Source organism: Anopheles coluzzii, chromosome 3 (genome assembly GCF_943734685.1).
Source record: "Anopheles coluzzii chromosome 3, AcolN3, whole genome shotgun sequence".
Taxonomy (NCBI): Eukaryota; Metazoa; Arthropoda; class Insecta; order Diptera; family Culicidae; genus Anopheles; species Anopheles coluzzii.
Genome location: NC_064671.1, coordinates 89,572,754 through 89,592,441, shown reverse-complemented (window position 1 = coordinate 89,592,441; position 19,688 = coordinate 89,572,754). Strand labels below are relative to the sequence as shown.

The 19,688-nt window shown below is 43.8% G+C and overlaps 2 protein-coding genes and 2 non-coding genes across 4 annotated transcripts; 2 read left to right on the top strand and 2 right to left on the bottom strand.

Moving 5' to 3' along the window:
- Positions 1 to 7,521: 7,521 nt before the first annotated feature.
- Trnay-gua (transfer RNA tyrosine (anticodon GUA)) lies at positions 7,522 to 7,629 on the top strand. The gene is made up of 2 exons: positions 7,522 to 7,558; positions 7,594 to 7,629. It is a non-coding gene; the product is annotated as a tRNA-Tyr (tRNA).
- Positions 7,630 to 13,814: 6,185 nt separating this feature from the next.
- On the bottom strand, positions 13,815 to 13,886 carry Trnae-uuc (transfer RNA glutamic acid (anticodon UUC)). The gene has a single exon. It is a non-coding gene; the product is annotated as a tRNA-Glu (tRNA).
- Positions 13,887 to 14,288: 402 nt separating this feature from the next.
- Positions 14,289 to 15,413, top strand: LOC120958223 (cytosolic Fe-S cluster assembly factor NUBP1 homolog). Its single transcript, XM_040380864.2, has one exon. It carries the CDS (start codon positions 14,424 to 14,426, stop codon positions 15,393 to 15,395), a length of 972 nt encoding a protein of 323 aa, XP_040236798.2. The 5' UTR covers positions 14,289 to 14,423; the 3' UTR covers positions 15,396 to 15,413.
- Positions 15,414 to 15,950: 537 nt separating this feature from the next.
- Positions 15,951 to 19,557, bottom strand: LOC120958225 (protein RER1). The gene is made up of 6 exons (XM_040380866.2): positions 19,130 to 19,557; positions 18,915 to 18,972; positions 18,542 to 18,847; positions 18,181 to 18,382; positions 17,883 to 18,100; positions 15,951 to 17,794 (listed from the first exon to the last, which is right to left on the bottom strand). The coding sequence occupies exons 3-6, from the start codon at positions 18,611 to 18,613 to the stop codon at positions 17,720 to 17,722; spliced, it is 567 nt and encodes a 188-aa protein (XP_040236800.1). The 5' UTR covers positions 18,614 to 18,847; positions 18,915 to 18,972; positions 19,130 to 19,557; the 3' UTR covers positions 15,951 to 17,719.
- Positions 19,558 to 19,688: the final 131 nt, after the last annotated feature.

Sequence of the window (19,688 nt, the reverse complement as noted above, 5' to 3'; positions counted from 1 at the left end):
AGCTCTTCTTGTTTGCTTTTTATTTTGTTGTTTTGATCTTCCATTTCATTGCTGCTTCTTTATTGTTTATGTTAGTTTTAGTCTGTTTCACGTTTTACATTTTATATTTATTTTTTACGTCATTTTATTTTACTTCTCTTGTTTGCTTCTTATTTTATTGATTTGGTTTTTAATTTCATTTTTGCTTCTTTATTGTGTATGTTAGTTTTAGTCTGTTCCACGTTTTACATTTTATATTTATTTTTTTACTTATTTTCAGTAATTGATATATTATTAATTTACTTCAAAAGTGGTTAACAGCGTTTAAAGGTATAAAAATTTATTGTATAATATTAAAAAATAAATAATAAACTAAATGCAAATGTTAATTAACATCTACATCACTTGTTTAGAGACCAAACCCGTCTCCACCTCCCAATTCTGCATAATGAAACTCTCACCAAACCTTTTATGACACACTCAGGCTCACCTTTTTATCGCCCATCAATCCCGTCAATAGATACGTTTACAATACAGCAAACGCTTTGTCATGTTCTCGCCCTTCGTCCTCCCCGACACCGTCCGACTCCGAAAAGCCCACTTCCTTTTTTGCTATCGATATCTATTGTTCATCATTAGTTATTTCACTAATCACGTTCGTTAACACCGCTGCGTTCCATCGCCTCGCTCTCGCTCTCTCCCTTCTTCAGCTGGAGGGTTTCTAAATGAATGAATGCAATGAATAACACACAGGGAACAAAAAAAACAAAGCCAAACATCACCATCTGCCTGGCGTACGTGGGTGCTTAATGCCTTTTCCCCCATGCTGCTGCTGCTGCTGCTTAAATTCATGGAAGCAAAAAAAACCCCTGAACGCTTAGGCACGTCCTCGCCCAGGGTTGTCCTTTTTGCGCACACGAACGAACGCCGCCGCTGTGGTGCGGGGATAATGATGATGATAACTTTATTTTCGCTTCCCGGTCTAGGATTGGCTCATATCCGGTTCCGGTTCTCCGGCTCCATTCTCCAGCCTGTCATATCCGAAATGGGTCGGATCCATCGCGCCAATGGACACAGCGCGGACACAGCGCACTCGCGTGCGTGACGACGCACACTTTCCAATGTTATGTTTCTCGTCCTCCGTTTTCCATCTCACTCGTTTGCCTCTTAGTAGCCGATCCTTTTTTTTTTGCTCGATTGCTCTATTTCAAGCTGTCTTTCTTTCACAAAAAAGATTCAATCAACCTTCCAACAACCTCCTGGTCTGCCGACCAATCACCAAACCGAAGGGGGAAAGACCTCGCCCGAAATCGGAAGAAATTGTGATACAAACACTTTTACTTTGACTTTTGATTGTTGCCCTATGCGAAGGGTTCGTGTTTTCGTGTGCAAAAGGGAAGTTCTTTCTTTGAGTATTCAAATCATTGCTTTTCAGTTGAAGGACGGTAGAAGGATCTTATCGAATTGAACTCGAGCCTTGGAGAAAGATGCTCCATTGTGTAAGCCAATATATTTAAATTAAGTGTCCCCTGCAAGGGGAAATAAACTCCGGCAACGATAACGATTGACAGAAGGACAGCACTAAGGAAAGGACATACCAAACCGGCCGGAAGCTGCCAGAATGCCAAGTGATTGAAAAAGGGCACAAAACAAGCTGTCTGTGTAGGGGAGGGGAGCGAAATGGCAGCGTAAAAGGAGCGACATCATTTGAATACGTTACTGCTTGATGTCCTATTATGGTTCACCTTCACAAGAACGCCCGACATAGCCCGACAGCTAGGATTAAGGGTAGTAACAGGAACATGTCTTGCAGGAACTCCAAGCAAGTCCACGTCCAACAGCCCAGCCCTTGTCGACACGGTTTCAATCTAGATACGAACAGGAACGATTCGCTTTCAGGATGTGATAGCGTAACGGATCACTTACAGCTCGGTTTTTCTTGGAGTTGGTAGAGAGTGTGCTGTTTGGGTGGGTATAATAGGTTTGTAATTGCGTGTTTGATTTCATGATAAGGCAATCAACAAATTCTTTATAATTGTAATGGAGAGCAAGCAAAGATGATATCAGTTGAGGGTGATTTATGTCGATCGTCAAGATAAAATCACATCTGATGGTAATAATTATAGGAAATACATCGAAATGTTTAGGTTTACGGAAAGAATGCTTATATGTAATGGGGATATTTAACAAGGTATTTTTGCTGGATGAAGATGGATTTCATTATCAAATATTTGTATCATTTTTTGGGTGTGACTTTGGGACTTTCTGGACATTTGTTTTAGCCATGTTTTAGAATACTGTTTTCAGAGATCGTTGAGGATACACTTTAGCTAAGCTCCTGCTAAGTCCAATATTTTAAAACAATCTTGGTATCCCATGTGTTACAAACATTATTGAAGTCCACTGGACGTCGGACCGTCTCTATTAGTCTCAACAAACCGGTCATGTAGTCAATAATGGCCAATGTGGTTAATTAGATTAAATTGGATAATTTCATAGTTCGGCAGCTACTAAGCTGGATATGTTGGAGGCAAATCGACCACCAACCAAATCTTTACTCTACGGCAGATCCTCCAGAAATGCCGAGAGCACCATATACCTACGCACCACCTATTCATCGACTTCAAGGCGACCTACGATACCATAGATCGGAATGAGCTATGGAACACCATGCAGCAGTACGGATTCCCTTGGAAGCTGATGCAGCTGTTGAGGGCCACTATGGACGGGTTGCAGTGCAAGGTGAGAGTGACGAACATGCTTTCGGAATCGTTCGAATCTCACCGGGGTCTGAGGCAAGGAGACGAACTCTAATGTTGGCTGTTCAACTGCCTTGAGTTCTGCTACCTTGATACGATCGTAGCTTCGGACAACAACGTAAGCAGCGAAATCCGAAGGCGCATTGTTCAAGGAAGTCGTGCCTACTATGGGCTCCACAAACTCCTGCGATCCAGAAGACTCCAGCAACACACGAAATGCGCCATACTATATATCGCACACTGATTCGTCCGGTAGTCCTGAAGGGGTACGAGTCTTGGGCTATGCTAACGGAGGACGCCATTGCACTCGCCATTTTCGAACGGCGGGTGCTAAGGACTATCTTTGGCGGTGTGTGCGAGCAGGGCGTGTGGAGAAGGAGGATGAACCACGAGCTAGCTGAGCTGTTTGACGGTGCAGATATCCTGACGGTCATCAAAGCCGGAAGGATACGATGGCTGGGGCACGTGATGAGGATGCCGGACTCATGCCCCATCAGGAAGATGCTCGTCAGCGACCCGTTCGGCACGAGGCGTAGAGGAGCACAGCGAACTCTTTGGTTGGATCAGGTGGAGTCGAACCTGTCGGAGATCGGATGTAGCCGTGGTTGGAGGACTGCAGCACAGGACCGAGATTCCTGGAAACAAATTGGCGACTTGGCCATATCTACTAGACGTGCTCGTACATGAGCAGGCCAAGAAGAAGAAGAAGAGAAGAATTTCATAGTTATTAGTCATTACTTTATGTACAAATTAACTCTATCAGTAGTTCTTGTGTGTATCATCATCGATATGCCTAGACAGTATTCCGATTCTTATCTTTTGGGTTGATTGCCACTGTTAGTATTAGAAAGACTTACATCATCTTTATTGCGTGGAATAAAAATCCCCAGAAAAAGGTTCATTTTCTAGGTTCATTTTTCAGGCAGTGGAAGATATTGCACCACAACCACATTGTTTGTTGGTGGTTAATCGGATTGCAGACAGTTTCTTCATTGAACCCAAACTAATCGTTCCATACTTTGAACACAAAAAGCATGAAGCAGCAAACAAACAATCCTTCATGCTGAAAGAAACTCCCAAGAAGTGCCAGTGAAGCAATGGTTTGGGAGAGAAAAGCAATCATCACCAAACCCAAAAAACACCTAAAACCAATGCAATTGACAACCTTTTTCTCGCCTCACTAATAGCTTGTAACAGTTTGGTAAATTTGCTATTAGATTAGAGTTTGCGGGCGACACAACCGATGCCGTTGGTGTCCATCCAACCATCCACGCATGGTATGTTGTGTCACATCACGTTTATCCCTTGTCCAGCGCGCTGGATGAAACAACTTTCTTGGATGAGTTTGGAAAACTTTCCTTTCCCTTTTCGCTTTGCTGCGACCGACTTGGACGGGGTGGGAACAAGAAAAAACAAATACAAGATTTCCAACATCCTTCCGATCGGTATTGTGTTGGGTTAATTGAATTTTCTTTTACATTGATTGTCTGTTGGCTGTGTTTGTGTCGTACATTTGTGTCAAAACTTTCGTACCTTTGTGTCCGTTAGGGGTTTTTCATTTCATTTTTGCGTTTGTTTTCCCAAACGGAGATTAGTTACGATCATTCGTACGTGTTTGATCTATTTCGAAGTGTGGTAATGCGTTGTGAAATGTTTTTGCATGTTTTTTTTTATTATAAAACAACAGTAGTAACAAAAAGCTGTACCATTTATAACTTTTTTGTTCATTTCTCTTTACAGGTTTTGGTTTTTTTCTATTGTCAATCTTCAATTTATATTAACTGGATGTAATATATATTTTTACATATTCGAGCATACATTTTCATATTTTACATCATATTTATTTGTTCAAAAATCTCTTCTATTCAATAAACACTCGATTCAATCATGTTCAACGATGTTGTAAATCCTATCTACTTCTGTTTGGGTTTAAATAAGTCCAGCAATTGCTTGTTTTTTATCGTCGAAATAATCAAGAATTGATCAAGGAATTATCTTATTTTGCTTGGAAATGTATCGCTTCATAATACAAACAACAGCGTGACATTGTAAATAGACATTTGTAGCACACTATATCACCGCATTTGATCATGTTGATCTAATTTCCTCTCTCTCTCTCTCTCTCTCTCTCTCTCTCTCTCTCTCTCTCTCTCTCTATCGAACCCACAAAACGTGCAAAGAGGGTAAGTCGATCAAAAATTCATAACATCGTTTAATGATGCTATTAAACGGTTTCCCTTTACACTAGAACAACAGCACACTCCCACCCCTTTGGTTTGGTCGGGACAGTTTTCACACACACACACCACGTTAGCGAACGCTAGTTTGTGCAAGGGTGGGCGATTATTGCTAAAGGAAGCAACAATCAACACGATCGTGTACGGTGATTGCGGTTGCCACCAGCAACCACCAGTTATAACGCCCACTGTAGGAATTGGGGGGGAAAAGAAGGGTGTGATGCAATGAAATTTATTTTAATTTCAAAACAATTTATCACAGCCCACAATCAAACGCGATGGAAAGTATCCTGTTTGTGTCTTTTTGATAAAGGGGAGAATAATAAGCAAAACATAGGCGGTTTTAGAGAGAGAGAGACGAGCAATGCAGAAAGGATAATAGATCGTTTAAGCTCATAATACTAAAAATAGCTAAAAAACAAGTCCTTTTGAGAAAAAAGCTGATGAAATGTAATATTTATTCCACAAATCATCACCTTAGATAATCCTATCATAAAACTTTATCAATTGAATGTTTTAAATTAATATTGAAAAGAAGAAAAGCATAGAAAAGACGAGAAAAAGATGGAAATCCAATATCATCACACACAAAACTCGTCACAAACAAACCGAGCAGGGAAGCGAGTAAGTGAGGAAAACAAAAAAGTTTTCCCTGACGTTCTTCAACAAAATTGTTTCCTCCTTTTCATTGGTGTTTGGAGAAGTCAACGGAAACGATTCAATAAAGCGGACGAAACCAAACGAGGTTTAAGCGCTGTGTTGGAAACCGGGGGTTTAGGAAGATGATTTTTATTAGATTTGTTTCCTTCATCAAATGAACAGAGCGTTGACAGGGCGAAGGCGTATAGTATATTTAAGCTGGCAATGGTGGAGCTTTTTGTTCGTCTCTGTGTCTGTTGACTGAAGCTGCACTTGACGTTGGTGGACGGAAGTATTAGGTTGAGATGAGATTGGTTTTTAGTAGTCGAGATTGTAACGGAAATGTCATATAAAAATGTGCTTGAGGGAGGAGATCAGACAGAGCAATTGAGCTGAATTCGATCGAAATTTGAGTCCATAAACACAAATGTGTTGAAAAAGTTGTTGGTAGCACGATTCAGCCGATTGATCTTAAAGGTAATTTTACATGAAACGGAAGTTATTATTTAAAAGTTTAAGCTTCTCCGAAAGCAAATTACCGTCAGCACCAACAAACTATACAAATTGACTGGGCCCTATCCAATACCCAACCTTCCGAGGGACTTTCTGACTAACGGCTCCCTAGGCCACGCACCAACGATAAGCAAATTATCTCACCTCAAGGCGGACCTCCGGCAAAGCAAATCGTAAAATAATTAACTGAAAAATAGTTTTAAAAACCCCCACCATACCACGCATTACCAACGATTATAGCAGCTTACGGTAATAGATTTGTGTAGGACTGAAATTATGGCAAACAACACAACCAAAACTCCAGGGTCCGATTGCTTCCGTTTTTGGCTGAGACCTCGGGTGCGGTTTCTCACGGCGACTTATTTCGGGCAAACAACGCAGGGCAACACAATAAAACAAAAAGCTCACATGCTCGGCCAAGTCTGCAAATGCCACCGATTTCTGCCATTGGGGGGGATTGATTTCGTCCATCGAAAGCCGCCGTCGCAGGCTGCAAATCCGCTGCTAAGAAGCCGCTGATCCTTTATTACACATGACCCTTGGGTGAGGGCAGCAAACACCTTCGACTGCTCGTCTCGCAACGATTAGTTTGAATTGTGCGTGCGTGTGCGAGTGCGGTTTACGCCCTAGAAAGGAAAAAAACCGAGCAGGCCTGGCAATTATCGGATTGAATTTCTGTAACGCAAACAACGCCACTGACCGCAGCCCGGTGTCTTAACGGATATGGGCAGGTAAAAAGAGGAGGAAAAGAGCGCAAGCATCTTCGAAGTATGGTAAAAGCAGAAACAACCAGTACCAGCGTTTGATGGGGCATATCTATTGCCTTTGTTTTGGCCACGAGGAAACCGTTTTGTTCTCTTCTCCTTGCGTTTCACACAGAAACTATAGACACAGTTGATTGGTTTTTCCTTCTACTCCGTTTACCTTTCTTCGCCCGTTTATGCTCTGTTCTGTTCCAGTGTTTTTTTACACGCCATTGATCTCTGTTTAAACAAGAAAAAGAGAGAAACATGGCCGTCAATGGAACATGGAGTTTGAACAAACTACCGCAAACAAATAGGAAGATAAGCCGAAAATTGATCCTATTTAAAGATAGGGGTTTTCAATCAGATTGTTTTGGACACTTGCTTGTTCTTGCTGGATTGGCATGTCTGGGCATGTACAGAAAACAATCAAAGGAAATAGTTGTGTAATGGGCAAAATCATTAAACAATAAGCTTCAATTTTACATGTTTTTTTTTTTTGGGTAAACACAATAATAGCGTAAAAAAGAGCAATTAAATTAAGGCATTAAAAAGGTCTTAAAATAATAGCCACTGCTCGTATGCTCGTGCTTGTGCTTCACTATTTCGTGCTTGTGTACACTTTGCAAGCGAATGGCTTGTCCCCAGGTGCCTTCGATAGCTCAGTTGGTAGAGCGGTGGACTGTAGACAGCGATAGCGTGCGCGCATCATCGGTAGAAGTAATCCATAGGTCACTGGTTCAAATCCGGTTCGAAGGAGAGTTGAATTAAAGTGGTTTTTTGCAAACAAAAACTTTTTTTAAACTTCTTTTTAATCTTCCATATTTTTAGCATCGATCTATTAATTTTTGTTTCTATTTAATTCGGCTCTTTTTACTGAATAAACTCCATAACACCGAAACTCATCATAGCATTGAACTGCTTATAATCCAAAGTATTATAACACACAACCCGACAGGTCTCGCAAGGCTGCAATTCAATGAAAGTGATGGCTTAGCTGCACCAAAGAATGGGATTTTCTCACCTCAGCAGCTTTTACCTTGGAAGGATCTACAATTGGATTTCCCTCTTTCCCATTGCTCTCTGTCGTTCTACCTGCTCTCCTTCGTTCGTCGGTGTGAGTGTGTGGGAACGAGGAGTTGCTTCATTGATCAACATCATGTCAAAGATGACCTGAATCATAATGCTTATGAGTCTCTTTCGTTCCATTTGCAGTAATAGCGCTTACCGTTCTCATCGAACCGCAGGCAAGCGAGCTACGATGCAATCTCACCCACAATAAGGTTCTTTTTACGTAGAATGTAATGATATAAATGCGCAGCGAGACCACAATACGCAAAAAAAACACAGAACAAACTAAATAAATCCCTCCAAAAACCCGCCAGTCCAGATTTCCCCCATTTTGCCATGCAAAAGCGTTCGCTCGGCGGGCAAATGAATATCTTTGTGCCCTTCCCCCGTGGATCTCGCACGAGTTTGGTGCACAAGATTTATCTTGCACCAGTTTATCACTTAATTAACACGTTAACACGTGTAAATGATCTGCTTGTTGATAATTAATTGACACCAACCACCGCTGCCGTTGCTGCTGCTGCTGCTGCTGCACGCTGGCCAAATATCGTGCGCGCGAGAGAAACCTCCGTTTCACTTTCTGGCAGGGTTCTTCGTCACTGGAAGGAATACAAATGGCCTCTGGTTAACGGGAGGGGGATAGGTGTATCTAAAGCTAGAAGAATGTGCTAACAGTGGTGAGTGTAAATGTGCGACAAAGTATTTTAGTAGCATGTCTCGTTCACTAAAAGCTCGTTGAATGTCGCCTAAAGGTATGCAACATATTGACACGAAATGATTTGATCAGTAGCTTGAATGGTTTATTAAGGCCCTTATTGTATTATTCTTTTCTTTGCATTTATCAAACTATAAAGCACTTACTGTACACCGTTCCCGACCATTTCCGAACCCTCCTTTCCTCTTCCTTTTACTCCAATCTCAGCATTACAGAATGTCTTGCTTGTTCACCCTCCCCTCAGATTGTGCGCAAAAGGTCTGGTGGCAAGGGGTGAGCGTAGGCCGACGGGTTTTCCCGTCCTTACCATTAGCCTTCTGACACCCGCTCCCCTTCCCCCCCCCCCTCGCACCTTGGAAGTGAAACAACTTTATTAAATTTGTACCAAATCCCTTCGTACCGGCACCATCGCTCCTTTTCCCTAGCCCAGCCAAAGGGAATACACACCCATAAGGCAAAGGCGAAGGCGGATACAGGGCAGCGAGGTGTATTTTCATCAAACCACAAAATGAATATATAAATAATCCCCCGCCGGAACGGGGACGGTATAGAGACACGCGTACCACCAACCAGTCCCGTGGCCGGGACTGTCGGCGTGGGTTGTTTCCTTCACTTTTCGCTCCGCTTTCGAAGTGGAAACTTTTGTGGCAGAAACGGCAGAACGGCAAAAGTGGGATGGCGAGTGAGGGAGCAACGGCAACGGAGCTATGTCCAGCTCGATAAGTGAGTGAAAGGATGCTTGAGCATTTGAAAGGTGAGCACTCCAAGCAGCGTTGTGGGTAACCGGGAGGGAATATGGAGCAAAACGGGCAAGGCCTGCTTAGAGCACCGAACAGGGAAAGAAAATGGCGTCTAGTGTATGCCCTTTTTCCCCGGGTAAAGAGCAGTAAAGAGAGATCGAGAGTGTGAGAGAGAGAGCGAGAATGAGCTCCACAAAACCACTCGGACGGAAGGTGAACCAGCCTTCACGACGACGCACAAGCACCCCGGAAGGAAGTCAGCCATTTTGGAGGTTTCGCTTTCGTTTTCGGTTGGGTACGTTCCGGCAAAAAAAGGAGAGCAAATTTGGGGGAAATTGTTTTGTGTGTAAAAGTTGAAAAGTTATGGAAGAAGGACTTTGATATTGAATGGTACTTATTTGACTTTTATTTATCTTTACTATCATTTTCCATACTTATTGCAGCTTGACAACTTCAATGTAAGGACTAATTGCATTCTTACTGATTTGAAATCATATAAAATATTTAATTCAATAATTTTTATATTATCTTTCATATCATAAAAAAACATTAAACATAGTCATATGCTTAACAGAAAGTATTACAACAATCAATAAACCGTCACCAACTTATCTTATCATATAAATGGTATCACAAAAACCATCAAAATAGCCCACACACCATAAAACCGTATTGTCCTTTTACAGTACAATACAATCCGTTCTTCGGAGCAACTAACAATTGACAAGAATGTCCACCGAAAGCGCACTACAGCAAGGGACAGAAAGGAAAGCCCCCAAGTGCACCGTCTTTCTGCACCGCTACACTAACGGCTACAATTTTATTATCATTCATGCGTATCACCGAAAACTAAATGTACCATAAATTATGTATTCATCCCTGTTCCCTGGCACTAGTCCGTTTCAGTGCTCAGACAACTTGCCAGTAAGCAGACGAAGAAAAACTCACGACAAATGAATAAAACGACATTCTCACTCCCTCTCATCCACTTACAGAAGAGAAAAAAAAAACGTCCTCAGATACCAGAAAGCCTAAAGAGATTAACCAGCAGCAAATCAAGCAAATCAGTGAAATATGCCCACTGTCAACACTGAATGAAATAAATGGCTAATGAGCATTGCGCACACGTCTTGTCACAACACTGCAGAGTTGCGAATGGGTAAAAAAAGGGACACACTATTTGTTTGGGAAAAATGTCCCCGTTTCATTGCGAAAACCGGAGTGGTTTGGACCATTTTTTGCGATTTAGGGTTGGGTGGTGCTGTCCAGAAAACTGCGAGGGTGCTTGGGTGAAAAAAAACTTACCCAAAATCAATTCACTCAATTGATTTTTTTTTCTCCTCTGTTCCCTGCAGCACTGTTTTTTAGACTGACTGAGGGTGACCAACTACTAAGGGTCAAGTATTTGCAGGCAGGGGTTGAGAGAAGATAAATAGCTGAAGTGGGTCAAAGGAGACAGTGTTTTTGTGTTGTTTTTCGGAAAAAGCAAAACGAATGCGCCTAAAGCTATGCAAAGTGTTGTTGGAAGTAGAGTTTTAAGAAATGCGCATTGCATATCTTCCGCAGCTAAATGTGCAATTGCATACCTTTAGGCGAGAAGTGTACATCATTTTTTAAATGTGCTCTGGAAATTCAACAAATTTCTCACATATTACTCATTGCTCCTTTTATCCTTAATGTTTAATGTATGCTTGTTTCTTATCTGCTTAATACGACCACATCGTTAGGAGAGGTATATGGAGGTATTCATCATCCCCGGCTATCATTACGGCTACATCGTCGTTTCGATGAGTCGCCCTGTGCACAGCCTTAACTCCCGAAATGTCCCTAGAAGATACAGTGGTATAAAAGAAAGAAAAAAAAAACACACATACACCGGAACAGAGCTGTCCAGACTGTGCACCCAAAATGTCTCGGACGGCTCTGACCAAATAGACCGGAAAAAGTGATTTCTGCTTCATCGTTACCGTTACTGTTACGCCCCATACGCGTGTGATCAGCGTCTTCAGGCGTGCGTTTTTATATCCCATGTCTATATGGGCCTTCACCCTCCGCCCCCGGGGCCACTGTGTGTCCGCCGTGCAGTGCTTCAAACGTTCTGGGCACGTGAACAGAACAAGTCAGTAGTGCCGAGCAACAATAAATTCCGGTCCACCAGAACGACAACAATTTCGGTCCTCCCTTGGCCCCCGCCGCTGACAAAGGCACTTTAGGCGAGATGTGTCGGTCGGTGTCGGTATCTGTCCTCGGCGGTGATGGCACATAAATTACGATCCCTTTCATTGACGGTCTAATCATGAGAGCGATTCCACCGGCGTGTACCGGCGCTGCTTGGCCAGCGGTTCTGCTCGGCCGGTCGTTTGATTGTCGTTCGTGTGCTGACTCTTTTTTTTAGCGTTGTAAAGGCTGTGAGAGATGGGTGATGCATTTTTTTTTGTTGTTGCTATCACAATATTACGCGGTATAAGCATTGTTTGGGATGTGCTTGTCTACTGCTGAGAACGATTATTGCGCAATGGTTGGATTCGTATTGTGTATGCCTTTGTGGAAGGAACGGTAGAGATGTCAAATGGGAGTTTAAAGAACCAATTGAAGGAAATAAACGAAGAATGCTAAAAGATATCCAAATGAAGATGTTACTGGGAAAAAACCGGACCATCATTGTACTCTATCATATGAATAGGTTTCAAAAGGAAAAGTAAAGTTATTACCAGAATAATTTATAAATCAATAATACGTATCACAGAAATTTACTAAAAAAAACATACAAAAATGAAATTTAAACTAGAAAAGGCTGTAGTAAAGGTGAAAATACTTAGTTGTAGTACAAAAATAGATACAAAACGAACCGAAAATAGAAAAAAGATAGAGAGTATAGTAAAATGAAGACATATAAAGTGAAACAAAAGTAGTAACAAACCTACGCAATTAGTGCAAAGCAAGAATTAAAATTATAAGACTTCATAAATATTCAAAAATTCAAGAATTACAACCTATATGTGTAACAGACAAATTTGACGATTCAAACATAATAGCTAAAATCTGAAAAAAAAACTATATATCTGTATGATTTCCTAATAATCAAATGGAAAATGATAGAAGCAAATTATTGAAACAATATGCACAACAAATGAAGCAAATATCTCCTCTGTTGTAAATTTCTGACTGTCTAAATCGGTCCCACGAATCTTTTTGTATAAAAAAACGAGGTGAAAAGTAAAGAAAGTGCCGCGTGCCACCCATAACGCCTCACGGGGAAGGTTCTGTACAAACAGTTGCTCCCGATCTGTGCTCGTTCGACACACTTTTCCGGTTGTCATAGCCTTGTCCTTCCCTGGCTTTTGGTTTCACAATTGATGACGACCACTCCTGTTACCCCCCATTTATTCAGTCACATCATCCGGTCATCCGTAATAACATGTTCATATAAACGGTGTTCCTTCGCGGTGGCGTGGCGTCATGCAGACTGCATACTCATGTTTCGGCTCTTTTTATCTACCATTTTAAGCGGGGGTTAGCTCGTGGCCGGGTGTTTGTTTTGTGACACAATCAACCTCCCACACTTGTTTGACCCGACCTTTCGGAGGTTTCACTCACTGTTCTCATACCCAACAACGTAAGACTTTCCCAAAAAAATGGTCAAAAGTCGTCTCCCATTGACCTCTTAATATGATGGCAGGAAAAAATAAACAACTTTTTTGCAGTCGTGTGTTTGCTTGCCTGCATTAGGAATATTGGTTTGTTTTAACAGCATCGCATACATCGTGGTCGCGCGTCAAAGCGCGTCCTTGTTGTTTGATCACGATCAAATTGCGATAGAAAGCGGCAACTAGGGATGAAAAGAATGGGCTTGTTTGATGGCTTGTTTGGTAGGTGATTTTATGCTTTATCCGTGAGCCGTGGGACGGTAAATATTGACTTGTTTTACGAGCTACAAATTGTTCACCATTCTACGGTGGTATGGTGGTAGTCTGGGTTGTTCTTTAGGGAAAGACAATCAAAAACTATAATGGAAATCGATTTGGATGGCACTTTGTTTGGTAGTAGGGCGTGGGAAATGCTAGTTGATCGATGCGTAACAAAATAGTGCGTGGCCAATAATAATAGGATAGTTTGCATTGAGGAAAAGCAATTGTCATTAAACTGAATCACGCGAAAAAACGAAATAAAACACTAAAATATTTATTTCTTTTTTGTTGCGAAGTACTCGATCTGTAGTTCTTTCGTATCAAAGAGAGTCCTTATATATGAAGCATTTTCATTCCATTTGATCCATGTTTAAGGGTATCGTACCACAATCTAATGTTACCATAGGGGAAGCTCAATAAAGCCCCTCAAAATGACGCTAATAATAATAATATCCACACTTTACTCCTTCTTCATATCTACTATACTATACCTAAATAAAAAAGGGTATGTTCCCATACCGGGAATCGAACCCGGGCCTTCTGGGTGAAAGCCAGATATCCTAGCCACTAGACCATATGGGAGATGATTAAAAAGCAGTGTCATAATCAGTTTGTTATAAATCAATAATTGCAAACTCATTGCAATGTTCAAGATTATCCAAAAACAGTGGTTGTTAGAATGATTTGGGGTAAAATACCGCTTCAAAGATCTGATCTATCATCAACACCTACTCAACATCTAATCAGCACGAATCATTCAATCTCGAATGACAAAAAGGAAGGAGATTTCATTGCAAATGAAATTAATCACCCCAATTTGTGTGTGTGTATTGCTGTTTCCAAATATCCTCCCCAGCTGCATGTCCCTGTTTCGTCAATAAAATTTAGCAAAGCTTTCGTCCTTTCGCCGTCAAGCTTTCCGGCTGACCAAAAACAGCTTTCCGCCTGAAAAAGACTATGCTTTGACACGCCTGCATTTGACAGCTGCCGTCAGTTGATTCATCTTCGGGCACAGTTTGTTTACATCCTGCCGTGCCGTACGCAGCGATACGCAGCGAGCTGCGAAAAACGAATTTTCCCTGTTTTGTGTTGTTTTCCGCGCTTTACTTTCTTCACACAATGAGCAGTGGTGCCGACGTTCCAAGCGATGCACCAGCCCACTGCCCCGGCACACAGAGCGACGATGCGGGCAAAGCGTCCGCGTGTGCCGGCTGCCCCAATCAGCAGCTGTGTGCGACCGGTCCGAAAGGGCCCGATCCGGCCATCGCACTGGTCCGGCAGAAGCTGGCCGACGTGCGCAACAAGCTGCTGGTGCTGTCCGGCAAGGGTGGCGTGGGCAAGAGCACAGTGACGGCGCTCCTCTCCCGTGCCATGGCCCACCGCAACCCGGACGAGAACTTTGGCGTGCTCGATATCGACATCTGCGGTCCGTCGCAGCCACGCGTGCTCGGTGTGCTCGGCGAGCAGGTGCACCAGAGCGGTTCGGGCTGGTCGCCGGTGTACATCGAGGACAATCTCAGCCTGATGTCGATCGGCTTCCTGCTCGGCAGCCCGGACGATGCAATCATCTGGCGGGGGCCGAAGAAGAACGGCATGATTCGCCAGTTCCTGACCGAGGTCGACTGGGGACAGCTGGACTATCTGGTGCTGGATACGCCGCCCGGCACGTCCGACGAGCATCTGTCCGCGACGACCTTCCTCAAGGGGACGGACGGTTCGTGGGGCGCAGTGCTGGTGACGACGCCGCAGGAGGTCGCGCTGCTGGACGTGCGCAAGGAGATATCGTTCTGCAAGAAGCTTGCCATTCCGGTGGTGGGCGTGATCGAGAACATGAGCGCGTTCGTGTGCCCCAAGTGCACGACCGAGACGCGCATCTTCCCGGCCCGGACTGGCGGCGCCGAACAGATGTGCATCGAGATGGAGGTACCGTACCTGGGCCAGCTGCCGCTCGATCCGCGCCTAACGAAGTGCTGCGATGAGGGGAAAGATTTCATCACCGAGTTCCCGACCAGCCCGGCGGTGGTGGCGCTGGAGGAGATCGTCACGAAAGTGAGACAGTTTTTTGGCGACGGAAAGGGCGAACAGCAATAAAATTGCATTCCGGTTGAACTCACGATTATTGTTTGATTATACACACACCTGTGGCCTTTTTCTTCCGTTCCAAAATATTCCACCCGCTAGTGACCGACCGTTGATTCAAAACGTTTCAATTTTGGGAACAGAAGAAGCAAGATGAATAATTGAGGGGAAATACAACTCTTTCCTGTCCCCTAACCGCAAATCAGTGATTGTTGTACAAAGCACGCGCCCTACTATCTCTTCTTATCGCGGTGCGTGACCGCTAGATGATCTTCTATTGCCATTATTACAAAAAACGGGCTACTAGATGACGATTATGTTGAAAATGTAGTTCATTTGTCAGATGCATCAAGTGTGCATTGCGGTCTGCTATCTTTCAGCTGAGACATGCATTTATCAGACATCAGGAGCCCTTTCACGATAAGAAGATAACTCACACAAAGGCCCTTTTCTCAGGAACTTGAACCGAAGAAAGAACTAGCGACATAAAAAAACATAAGAAAAAAAACCAAAAACGGCATCAATTTCTCATTCAGCTCATCAGTGAAATGGCTTCGTGCTACTGGCTACGTTTAAATGATTCACTGTATTATTTGGATCATGTTGTGTTAGGATAGTGTGTACACACACACACACACACGCTGCATACCTCACTGGCGTGACATCAGCAAATAGATCCTATATCTCTGATCTATTTCGGCTTGGTTTTGGGAGTTGGGATCCCCATTCATTTGACCCGGATCAACTAAATATCGTGGGGGCGCGCACTGTGTGTTGGATAGAAACTTAAAATTATGGAAAAAATAGCTAGATTTCTTGAAATATGTCCTCGTTTTTGGGGGGTAAATAGCATTGAAAACGGAAGAACACAAAATACCATTGGCGGGATATAATTAGAACTATTTCTTGAAAGAAAAAAAACGGTAAAATAAAAATACAATAACCAAGCGAAAAGGTGGTGTGGGGAGGTGTGTTGGATATAGAGAAACAATAAAGGAGAGGGGAAAATACTTCACAACGCTACTTACACGCAAATACGGTACCGATAATAATAATGAACCTAGCATATGAAACGCAATATAATTACAGATAACATTTCTAAACCCATCGCTAGTAATATGTGGTAGAATTCAACTAACTTAATAGCGTGTTCTTATTCGCTTCGCTTGCCATTTTATAAATGATGTTCCTCTTCTTTTTTTTTTGGTTCTTTGCTTCTTCACAAAAGCTGATGTTTACCCCTTCGCTTTTCGGGGGGACCGAAACTTCTAAATGTTCTTCTAAATTTACAAATTCACACACTGTGTTGCTTGCTCTTCCGTGTGGTGTGTAAAAAGAGCCAAAAGGGGGAATTGGTTCATTTAGCAGACTCATTCCGAAGAGCCTAGTTATTCCTATTAGTTATTTTACACAACTGGCAATTTAAAAAAAAGCGGGAAATTCAAACGGGAAACGGAAAACGAAGGATTGTTTACGATTTGTTGTTTAAAAAAGGAAACAAAACTTCAATTCAAATTATTATGTTTTCTTTTGCTACGACGTAAGCACAAAATCAATACCAGCAGGATCTGCTCGGTGCGGGTTGGCTACAGGCGTGGTACAAATACACCTATACCTGTGCTCACACTCGCGCACACGTGGGAAAAATGTGTTTTTTGGGGGGGAAAAGAACTAAACCGAACCGAACCAAGAAACGGCTTGCCGCCATCGTGCTACCATCGCTCTACTGACGGGTGGGAAAGGGGAAACAGATAAAATTTTGCACTACGCATTAAAACGGGACATTAAGGAGCGAGAACATAGGGACGAAAGTTGTAAAAAGAAAGCAGAGAGGACATATCCCTGATGATTGAAAGATAGCTACGCGAATCAGTGGTAAAAAAGAGAGAGAGAGATAGAAAATAGGCCACAATTTTTGTTGGGGAGGGAGGGAAAAAGGAACCTTCCTCTCAAAAATCATTCCCACAACGACGCATGATGATCGGCCTTTGCCAGATATGGAGACAGGGCTTCCCAGGGTGTGTTTCTTGTTTGCTTCTCAATGATTGAAGGGATCGGGCGGTTACGGATCGGAGTACTTTTCAGCTGTTTTTCATTCCCCCTGCACTGGTTGTCTGTGTCCTTCTCTTTTAGACGGTTGTCACCGATGAAGAAGGCATTCCTCCGACCGCGGACGGGTGGACACCGGCAAGGACCGGGGACGTGGCGGCGGTGGCCGGGAACGGAGCGGCAGCGGCTGATGCTGCTGCGACCGGCCCGACACTACCGCCGATCGACGACGAGGAGGACGAGGACAAAGACGAAGATGATGCTGGTAGAGTTTGTGCTTTTAATTGTCACTTTTCCTGCGCCACCGGCTGATAGCGCGGCTTACTGTGGGTGAACGGCAGGTATCGGTACTTGATCATATGCTGCAAGCGAGGGGAGGGGAAAGAAAGGAAAGATAGCGGTTAGAGAGAGAGGTTTGTTGGTATACACACGCGCACCGAGCGTAATTACCCTAATTTGCCGCTTCATCGTAATGCAGAACAGGGTGATAAAGTATAGCACCAAAATTGGCCAAAAGACCGGCACGTTAAACATATCGAAAAAGGTGCACACGATACCGATCACCGTGCTTTTGCTGATGGCGTACCAGAACTTGAACTCCGGTAACCGCCGTATGAAGGGTCGGAACTCTTCGTTCGACTTCGTGGGCAGCTCTGGACCTTGGTCATCTGCAACAAGATAAGAGTAAGCAGTATGTTGTAGCAACAGCAGTAATGCCAATTTAAACAAACAACCAGCAGTGCCTTACCGTCCAGATCGAGTGCCGGATCGATTTTCGGCGTCAGGAACGCGATAAACAGATTTAGATGATAAATGCCGAGCGCGTACGTGACGATGTACCAGCCCTGTTTGGTGAATACTCGCAGGAGAAATAAACCTACCAGCCCCAGCGCGGCCGCCCACCGCACCTTCGTGTGCGGTGTCCATTTGTCCAGCTGCAGTTGATAAAGCTACACAGCGAGAGATAGAGAGCGCGGAAGAAAAACGGCTGTTTTAAATGCGTCTGCCAGCTGTGATGATACAACAGCCGTTGCTTGCCATCGTTGGACTGCCCTTAAAGGGCGATTAAAATGCAATTAACGACCGTCGGCCGGGGGCTGTCGCTTTACCTGTCCTAGTCGCTTAAAGAATAGTGCCACCACATTACTGCTAGCCGGCGATGAAGTTTCCTCGTTCATCATCTTGAATGATGCACCGTCGCGTTGCCGTTAGTGTTGAAGCCAATGTTGCGCTTCCGTTGCTATCCGTGACGTTCCGCTCCTCTCCCCGACAATCAAAGTCGCTCCTTGCTTGCTCAATTTGCAGGCAGTTTGCTCGCTCCCTCCCCCCTAGCTGCGACAATGTAATCCAATTATGTACGTGTTGGCTGGCTGGTGACGTTTCGAGAAGGGTGCTCTGTATCACGCAGAAGTAACCTGAAAATAGCAGGAAGGGGGCCGTGAGTGAGAATGAAACGCTGTCCAAATTCCGGTCTAAACTTACTTTGCTTTGAAACTCAACAATACCTAGGCCAGACGTGAGATAGTGTAGTAACCTAAAACTTTAATCGAAAGTAAAAACACACACGGCACGATCAATAACAAGTCTGTAAGGGCGAGAGCATCCAACAGAGAACCGTATGAACCTGTCTCTATCGGAGTACGGTGGCACAAAGTTTAACTCGAAACACAAGCAAATTGGAAAACGTTAAAGCGTACCCAAAACTGATTAGCCGAGTGCGGGTGGGTGGGGAAGCACACGCATTAATATTCGCCCATACCCCCAGGTGCCTTCCTGCTCGTATCAATCACGGCCGGAGCTGTTACATAGCGTACTGTGGTGTGGGGCACACACACACACAGTTCAGCAGCACCAGCACTTGTTTTGCCTTTCCAGCCCCGAAGCCCGACGGGATGATCCCTCTGCAGCAACCGGTGTCACGGGTCACGGATGCACCGGGGTTGTTGCTATTTTCACCACCCGCGGCGAGATTGCTGGTGCGATTCGGTGCGCGTGGGTGAAATATTTTGGCGAAATGCACGGTATTTTGGCGATTTGTTCTTGGAATGACGAAAAAGTGATGACCGTCACAACCACGTCAATCCTGCCGGAGCCCTCTCGCGTACGGCCACCAGTTGTCAAAACGGTCTGTTTGCGAAAGGACGTATGTCTGTGCTGAGAAGATTGCTAACGGGAAAGGTGTGTGAAGTGGTGATGGGCAAAACGGCTCCGAAGCCAGACAATTTCGGAGCCGGCTCTGCACCAACGGCTCCGGCT